This window comes from Phalaenopsis equestris, unplaced genomic scaffold (assembly GCF_001263595.1).
Source record: "Phalaenopsis equestris unplaced genomic scaffold, ASM126359v1 Scaffold000919, whole genome shotgun sequence".
Classification (NCBI taxonomy): domain Eukaryota; kingdom Viridiplantae; phylum Streptophyta; class Magnoliopsida; order Asparagales; family Orchidaceae; genus Phalaenopsis; species Phalaenopsis equestris.
This window is the reverse complement of record NW_018165358.1, coordinates 36,172-45,579: the sequence shown is the minus strand read 5'-3', so window position 1 is coordinate 45,579 and position 9,408 is coordinate 36,172. Positions and strand designations below refer to the sequence as shown.

The 9,408-nt window shown below is 33.8% G+C and overlaps 1 protein-coding gene across 4 annotated transcripts; it reads left to right on the top strand.

Annotated features, from left to right (window-relative positions):
* The first annotated feature begins 2,754 nt into the window (after nucleotides 1-2,754).
* Nucleotides 2,755-9,080, top strand: LOC110032315 (sialyltransferase-like protein 2). Of its 4 annotated transcripts, none has more exons than XM_020735899.1 (13): nucleotides 2,755-3,013; nucleotides 3,264-3,405; nucleotides 3,518-3,591; nucleotides 4,601-4,666; nucleotides 5,113-5,190; nucleotides 5,289-5,389; nucleotides 5,882-6,074; nucleotides 6,149-6,239; nucleotides 6,313-6,377; nucleotides 7,278-7,432; nucleotides 7,726-7,807; nucleotides 7,882-7,991; nucleotides 8,760-9,080. In XM_020735899.1, the coding sequence occupies exons 2-13, from the start codon at nucleotides 3,318-3,320 to the stop codon at nucleotides 8,956-8,958; spliced, it is 1,302 nt and encodes a 433-aa protein (XP_020591558.1). In that variant the 5' UTR covers nucleotides 2,755-3,013; nucleotides 3,264-3,317; the 3' UTR covers nucleotides 8,959-9,080. The 4 variants fall into 4 exon arrangements, with proteins under 4 accessions (XP_020591558.1, XP_020591556.1, XP_020591557.1 ...); XM_020735897.1 differs by having other exon boundaries at nucleotides 4,577-4,666; XM_020735898.1 differs by having other exon boundaries at nucleotides 3,261-3,405; nucleotides 4,577-4,666.
* Nucleotides 9,081-9,408: the final 328 nt, after the last annotated feature.

Below are 9,408 nucleotides of genomic sequence, written 5' to 3'. Positions count from 1 at the left end.
GAGTTTGAGGAGGTGCAGAATGCGGCAGCGACGACCCCAAGCAAGACAATCTCAATGATCCCTCTCCTACAACGCAAAAAGGCCAGGTAACAATTGCGATAATTTTCGGGTTTTGGACATGAGAGATAGCAGGGAAGATGGGGTTGAGGCAGTGTCAGCTAAGCTTCTTTCCATCTTTTCTTGTTGTTTACTTTCATTTACCTCTATATAGCACAATATCTGATGTTTCCTCCACTGTAAAGAAAACTTGGTCTTACTGTTTTGTTGGCTCCGCATCTCTTTCATCACAGAAGCAAAAAAGGGTCACCAAACTATCCCTTCCCGAGCATAAAAAAGGTTGGTTTGTTTTTTTGCCCTTCTATTTTCCTTGTTGTGAACGTTTCTTCTCTCTGTTTTTTCTTCCTAAATTGTTTTACTGCATTAGTTTATGTGCCTTCTCTGCTTAGAAATTGCATTTTTTGTAGTTTTGCATTTGGTACTTTCAATGTTGGGCACTCTTTGAGCTTGTGTTGCGTTGGGATTCCTTTGGTTGTTAAAGGATCCAACATTTTTCTAGAATCCTTGTCATGGTAAGCAAGCGTAGATGCTTCATCTTTGATTTCCTCCGATTTAAAAATATGGATAGGACAATAAGAACAAATATTAACAAAGTAACACAACTGATGCCAATCGCTGCCCATAGCTTCAAATCAAGAAAGATCTTATGCTTTAATTTGGCATTTAGACCATCTTTGGATGACATTTTTTTTTCAATTTGCCTGCATTAATAGGAGCAGCAACAGTAGGATTTCATGAAATTTAGCTAACTGAAGAAAATCAAAATACTATAATGTGAATTTGGATATCAACCATAGAAGTAGAAATGTAACAATAATGATATAAACAAGTTTGTCATTGTTAGAAGGACACATGAGAGTATATCTTAGCTTACAATGTAATGATAAGAAAATACAATATTTAAAATGTTACTCTCTAAAACTTCCAATTGCAAATAAAATTGTCAGATTGGTCATTTACCTAAAAAAATTGCAAATCAGCTGTTTTCAAAACGCACAAACAAAACAATTAAATATCTTATCTAAAATATGGGCAAATTGATCATTTGTCCAGAATCAACTGTTTTCCAAACGCACAAACTAAACAGTTAGTCAGTTTATCCGGATCAACTGATCATCAACAAATTATTAGGATAAGCTGCTCATCAACATATTATCAAGATAAATTGCTTATCAACATAAGCTGAATAAGCTGCTGCTGCCCCAAACAGACCATTATTTTGTTGAGATGGTCAATTTGACTATAAATATATAAAAATTGCAGAGATTTAAATGGTCTTGAATTTGAATCAAACATTTTATCCAAAAATAAGTGACTAATGTTAAACAGTTGTGTATCGTACTACTTTCCCTAAACATGAATATTTAAATGTGAGATATAAATATATACAAATGCCTCCATAAAAGCTCGAGACTTATCTATCATCCCGAAAAATCATTACATCCGGACAGCGCATGCAAAGATGAATGAGGTGTCCGATATACACCGTAGATCACAGTGATCTACGGTGAGTATGCAATCAATTTTTTTTTTAAATAATTATAAAAAAATTTAAAATGGGGTCCACTGAAATACATCCTCACCGTAGATCACCGTGATCTACGATGTGTACTACGATGTGTATCGGACACCGCATGCATCTCTGCATGTGGTGTCCGTATGCAATAATTTTTACTATCTTCCCTAATTGCCCCGTCTCATAACCTCTCTCACTCCTCAGTCCTCTCCAGTTTTCGCCTGAAAAGGAATCATTTCTTCTACCCACAATTCTTGTCACCTCCCCTCCTCCTCACCTCGTTAAGGCATACGAAGAACTCCGAGTCTTTCATGTTTCTCCTCCTTCAGTTCAGCTCCTACCCGAAACCATTGAGAAAGATACTAACCCTCGTCTCTCTCTCCCATAAATCCATCTTCCACGAACGGATTTATGCTATTAGATTCCAATGTTTTTTGTTAATTAGATTCCAATGTTTTTTTGCTATTGTCATGTTAATTCATTGATTATGTATCTATAGCCAACCAAATGGCCCCTAGGTTGTGTGAGAACGGGAGAGAGAGGTTCCATTTACTAAATCCTACGACTCACAGAGGTCATTTTGGTTGCAAGTAGGATTTATTTGCAATACGATCGAACAAATTTTGTAAATTCGAATTTATCAAATCCCGAAGTGAATACAATTTGGTGTATCGGTAAGTAAATCATAATAAATCTTGAGAAACAATTTGACAATTTTAAAAAAATATAAAAAAATTCATCAAAGAGAACATAAAAATAAATATTAAATAAAAAAATATAAATGAATATCCAAAGCCAATTGTAAACCGACATTTACATTAACTAATAATTATTATAAATTTAATAATTAATAAATTTTGTGCAGACAAGTTAATTATTAAATAATAGTTTTATATTAATCAACTTTTAATTATATAAATTATAAATTACTTAAAATTTTATTAAACAATTGAAAAATTAAATATATTTTTATTCTTTAATTAAATATTAAGTAATTACATATAAATTATCTAACTATTATTAATCGCATAATATATAAAGTAATAACTAATTATTAATCATTTAAATTAATAAAACTAATTTTAAAAAAATAAATTAAAACCACAGCTAAATCTTCCTCTCCCCCTATGCCCGGATCGTAAATGAGTTGCGTAAATGAGTTGATTTCCGGTCCGGATCGGATCCCGCACGCGGGTTGCGTGCGGTGTCCGATCCGCATGGATTAATTTTTCCTATGTATGCCCGAAGCCCACGCCTGCATCTTCCCCCTCCCGGTTTCGCCCGAAATCATCGACTTCATGATCGAAACTCTGCGATACACTTGCCATCATAGCTAGCTGGGAAGGCAGCGCCGGGATCGTGGCTTACAGAAACTAGTGGAACTCCCATCTTTCTCATCTGTCCGCTCCGGTCTGCTCCTACAAGAAACCATTGAGAAAGGTAAGCCTGTTCGCGCCATTCTTCCTCTTCGTTCATCCCGGATTTACTGAATCCCCCAATTTACGGGATTCAGTAAATCCCGGATTTTGGGATTTAGGGAGGTTTTTTTGGCCGTTTGGCAGGATTTAGCTTAAATCCTGCTTTAAACCGGTTGCCAAACAGCCCCTAAAAGAGCTATTATCTGTTCAAATAAAGAACCGATCATGTCAGCAAGTCTCTCTAAATCTATCTGTCGATGGCAACGTAGCAGGAAAAAAGGGTTTGTGCTGCCCGCCCTCATTTTTGCTACAATCAGAATCTTCAAATGAATATGCTACAATTGGGCTTGGCGGTCGTCTTGGCGTCTGGCCTCGCATCCATCATTGTCTTCATCACCGGCGTCTCCAACTTTTGTGAGTTTTAACTTACTCCTTATTACTGCGGCGCTGCTCTACCTGTCGGCGTTTTTACTAGATTTTGCATGCTTTATTAAAGTAATGGTTTTGGTATTCATATCTCCTGCAGATGGAGGCTCGAGAGTTTCGTATGAGGAGCTGAGCGCCATCATATCGCTGCGCAGCGGCGTTAGAAAATGTGTGGTGAGTGCGCTCTGTCGACTTAAGGTTAAAGTATCAAAGTGCTTTGTATGTAAATATAAAACTTTAGATTTGAGATATGTAAATACATAAGAATTGTGTGCTAGGCATGTAAATTTCCCATTTTTTTTAACAGAGCATGTTGATAAGAGCATCAAACTACTATTTTTTGAAATTTGCATGTGGCATATTTGTGATAAAGTGTCCTGTAGCGTGAAGTTATTTCTAGTGTTAGTTAGCATCTCTATTGAATGTTTGTGCTTCATAAATGGACACAATCAAACAGATGTAAAATGAAAATAATAGGAATTTGAAATTGCCATAACAAAAATAATTACTTTTCTGAACCACATATAGGACCTAAAGAATATAAGAAATCACTAATTGTCATTCTAGAATGATAATTATTTGTATTTGCTTCCATGGGTTTTATGCAAAAATTCTTCTTTTGCTGATGGCATGTAATTATTGCAAAGTACAATTCCAAATGCCATATAGCATATCATGCTTATTTCTCAACCAAACATCTGCTTACTAATTGTTGAATTTTTTACCTTTGATTAATGAAGACTTGAATATAACTTTTATAACTGTTGTTGGCCATATTTTCACTAATTTGCTAATCACTGCTCAGAAAGTATTATCTTCAACTTAATAAAATTCCTTACATAATTTATTGGCATAGTTTTAGAATTAGTATTCAATCTAACATCAACTATGAATTTAATTGTCTGGGCTTAAAAGTTAGAACAATCAGTAGTTCCTTTCCTCTTCAAAAATGTGCCTGCTACAAACCTTGATGTTGAAGATTATTGATTTTGTTTAAAACTATTCATAACAGGTTGAAAGAAAATAATTCATTTTTCTTTATGAGAAGTTTGTGTTATTTGTTATTTATTTATTTTTGTAGTTTTCTATATTTGATAAATTTCTTTATTTTTATGCTGATTTAAATTAGAAAAAAATATTTTTTGTCGTGATAGTGCAGAACTCAAATGGACTAGGTTTGCAGGCTGTCGGCGGTGGCGATGTTTGTCAAATTTCAATCAAGTTCCCGAGCGACACAATTTCAAAGTGGGTAAGTTTTCTCCGTTCATTTTTGCTAGAACTTACTGATTTTGATGAAGATAACAACAGAGGGATATATTGTAGCATAGTTCTTTTCACATTTGAACACTGTATGCCATATTGTTTTATTTTTATTTTCACTTTGAAGGTAAGAAAATGTACATAAAATGAAATATTGAAGTTTAGAGATCCTACATTTAAATGTATTTTATTTTAATCATAAATCTAAGCTGTTTCATTTATGGAATTTACGTACCATAGTTTGTACTCTTTACCTAGTCAATAATAACTTATTTTTCTTATAGGTTATGCTTAACTAGACTTTCTTATCCTCTGGAGATTTTAGTGCTGAACCCACCCAATCATCAAAATTGCAGTTCTTCACCCTTAAATTTTTTTCTTTAAATTTAGCTCAGTATTCTTATTTTTTCTTTGATTCTACATTTAACAAAACAGAAAGATCCCAAGACTGGAGAACTTGAAGGTTTATCGTTTGACTTCAATCTCTGTGAAGCAGTATCTACGTGGGAGCAAGTGGGTTTATTTGTCTTATAAAAATGGTAGAACATTAAAATGGAACGAGTATTTTGGCTTTATGGCGACTAATTATTAATGTTATGTTTACCTACCAGGTCCGCAACAGCACTACCATACTTACGAAGGAGTACATTGACGCTCTACCAAATGGGTGGGAGGAGTATGCCTGGCAGAGAATCAATAAAGGGGCACTTCTGTAAGTAAATTTTCATATGGATTAGAGTGATGATTTGCATTATTGGGATACATAAACTACTTTAATATCTTGCATATCAGAAGATGTTTCACTTCTGTAGTTTATCTTATTTAAGGAGCATTTACATACATAGCACAAAATTCTTTTACCTAAACTTTCATATTTATACACATAGCACTCAAATCTTTAATATCACATAAGAAATAACACTATTACCATTTTTTAAAATTAAAATTCATATTTTTTTATGCATAGATTTAAAGCATCAAAATGTTATACATGTAAATATGAAAGTTTTTGTGTGGGATATGTAAATACAATAGAATTGTGTGCTACGTATGTAAATTTCTATTTATTTAAATATCTTTGCAAGAAATAAAATGATTCCTATTCAAATCTATATTTATGTTTTGTCTACTATTTGCTAGTCTTCTCTCACTCATTTCTATTATTATTATTATTATTGTTTTTTGGCATTATTTGATGTGCCAGCAACCGTTGTGAGAACAAGACATTGTGCATGGAAAAACTTTCACTGGTAGTCCCTGTAAAACCACCACTCTTGCCACGACAGTTCGTTCGTTGTGCAGTTGTTGGTAATTCCGGAGATCTTCTGAAAACAAAATTTGGAGATGAGATCGACAGTTATGATGCTGTTATTCGAGAAAATGGCGCTCCAATCCAGGTCTATTCTACTTTCTTGGTATGTTTGTGAAATATTATTGATCAACTATTTACGATTATCTCACAGAATTGCAGAATTACACGAAATTTGTTGGTAGGAAAAGTACATTTCGGCTGCTCAATAGAGGATCGGCAAAGGCACTTGATAAAGTTGTAGAGTTAGATGGTATCCAGTTGCACTTATTTTTTCAGTTTTTCTTTTTAAGTTAGATTTGTGCTGAGTTTTTTACATCGAACAGAGCAAAAGAAGGAAGTTCTTATTATCAAGACTACAATCCATGATATTATGAGCAAAATGATAAAGGTGCGAGCTATTATTTGATATTAATGTAAAATTTTTCTTTCTTCTGAAACATTTATGTGCAATTGTTTGATTAATCTCTGCTGCAATATAATTCATGTTTGTGCACGATAGATTTAACGTGCTTGTCATGTTAATTAGATGTGACATGATTTTTTTTTCTTTGATTGTCATCCATAGATTGTGAAGAACTAAAAACATAATTATTTACCTGATTGCTCCAATTTTTGTCATGTTACTAAACAATCTGTTTCATTAATGAAGTGGACCAATATGTTCCTAGTTACAAAGTCGCGGGAATGAATTTCGAGGGATTGTAAGTTTGAAAAAAAGTCAAATTCAAGAGACCAATTCACACCGTTCTTTTTCTTACTCGTCACGGATCCAACGAGCTTTACTTGATATGCTGAAAACCAATGAGTTTTATATTAGAAAACTTTAGGTATAGCCAGCAGAAAACAGCGATTGATTAGTGATGCCCTTTTGGGGAATTTAATCAGGAACATTTTGTGCCAGCATGACTCTAGTTATGATTCTTCAATGTTAGCTTGGGGTGCATATATTGTGTTATTTATTTATTTTTTATTTTTTTGCGGGGGACTTACATTTTACGTTTATACCACCTAGTCTTTCATATCACATAAAAACATACTACTATTTTAGCTTTTAGAAAGTGAAATACACCTTTTCATGAACAGGCAAGGTAGCATATGTGTAAAAATTAAAGTTTAGGTGTTAGATATGTAAATACATAAGAATTAAGTGGTATATATGTAAATCTTCCTTCTTTTTTTTCCCTCTTGTACCTCTCTGCCTTTTCTTTTTTCATTTTACTGTGAGGTTTAGTGGAGCTCTTAGCTGCATATGCTCTTAAATTTTGTTAATTTATAATTCTCTCTACAGGAAATTCCAATTCATAATCCTGTATATCTTATGTTGGGCACCTCTTTTGGTTCTGCTGCCAAAGGAACTGGGCTGAAAGCCCTCGAATTTGCTCTTTCTATATGTGATTCTGTTGATATGTATGGCTTCACTGTGGATCCTGGCTACAAAGAATGGTAAAGATAAATGAAGATTTACATACCACATAATTCCTATGTTTTACATATCTAACACCTATTCAATTTTTACCTTACCTATACATGAAATGTTGTGTTTCATATTTTAAAAGTTAAAATGGTGGTGTTTTTTATGTGATATGAAAATTTAGGCGGTATGAGATACTGAAAAGAATAGAAATTGGGTGGCATGTATGTGTATGCCCCAAGATAAAATAGTACTATCTTCTCCTTAGAAGCGGCTTTTGTTAGTATTAGCTCCGTTGAGCGAGATTATTATGCAATTTCTTCAGGACAAGATATTTTTCAGAGTCCAGACAAGGACATACTCCATTGTATGGAAGAGCATACTACCAGCTAATGGAATGCCTAGGAGTAAGTTCCAAGGTTTCCTGTTGATCTTTAGCTATTATTTAGTTCATGCAGGCTTAATTTTTTCTACTTCAAAGCTTGTCAGGATCCACTCTCCAATGAGGGCAGATTTTAACAGGGTGGTTGATTGGCTTCCAAGTCCAGGCACAATTGCTGCTGCTAGAATTGCATCAGAGAAACTTTTGAAGTAATCTGACATACAACTTTATGTCATTAACTGCCTTATTCCCCTTTTGTTTTTCATTCGTATCGCAAAGTGGGCCGCCAGCTATAGTGCATGTTGCTCACCTGAACTATGTGGGATCAATTTTATGTTCTATCTTACAACATTTGGTTCACACAATCCAAGATTGTGTTTTATGTTTACCAATATTTTTGTTTTTTTTTTCCCCTGTATTGTTCATGCTTGAACTTCACCGCTTTCTGTCCTATGTTCAGGTGAACAAAGTTGAGATTTACATCATAAATTTTTTATAAGATTTGCATACATACCACTTAATTCACATGATCTAACAATTAAAATTCAATTTTTACATATATGCCGTCCTATCCATGTCTGAAAAGGTCTATTTCACTTTTCAGAAGGTAAACTGATGGTATTTTCTATGCGATATGAAAGATTTGGGCTGTATGAATGAAAGTGTAATAAGCAAATTTTAGATGTTTGTTATGTAATACTTAGAAACTGTGGAATGAATGTAAGTGCCCCAATTTTTTTATGGAATATTTACATGCATATTGCTTAGTTCCCATGCATTTACATATCTAACTCCTAAACTTAAATTCTTACATATAACCCATCTTATCTATGCATAAAAAATGGTTTTTTTTTTTAAATGTGATATGAAAGATTTGTATGTAAATGCCCCAATTTTTCTATTAAAATTAACGAAATGAATTTAAATTTGATTTTTTTCCCGGACTCATAACATTTATCGATGCTCATTTTTTGCAGGCGAGTAGGAGCTGGTGCGGGAGAGCCATGGGGCCCATGCTCCATCATCAAAAAGAGAGACAGGGGGAAGAAGACAGCAGACTTGTCTGAGTTTCGTGATGCTGTTTTGAAGCACCAACAATACGTGAGAGGCGCAGCCATGTATCCTCTGGAGCGAAGTCCTGGCCATGGTATGCTCTGCATCATCCCTGATGCTTAAAATCAGTCCTCATTTTCCCCAGGCGTGCAATTCCTTCTACAGATTTCTACTGATATTATTTACAAATCTGCCATTACCATCCAATTTTTTATACTTTTTTGAGGCTCATCTGTTTAATGTAATAAAATTTTGGAAAATTTTTACGGTCTTGCACAGAAATTTTGATATTTACATGCATACACCTAAACTTATGTATGAAAAGTTGGATTTGATTTGTGAACGGTGATGATTAGTGTTAGTTTGATGTGATAGGAAAGAATTGACTAGTATATGGGTAAATATGAAGATTTGGGGGTGTGATATGTAAATTTAGAAGGAGTTGTGTGCTGTGTATGTAAATGCCCCCTAAAAGTTATTAGTTTTGAAACTATATGTTGGCTATAAAAGCAACCAAATGGGATCTTAATTACAGCTTCTTAATCTGAATTCTATATTTTTTATTGAAATCTG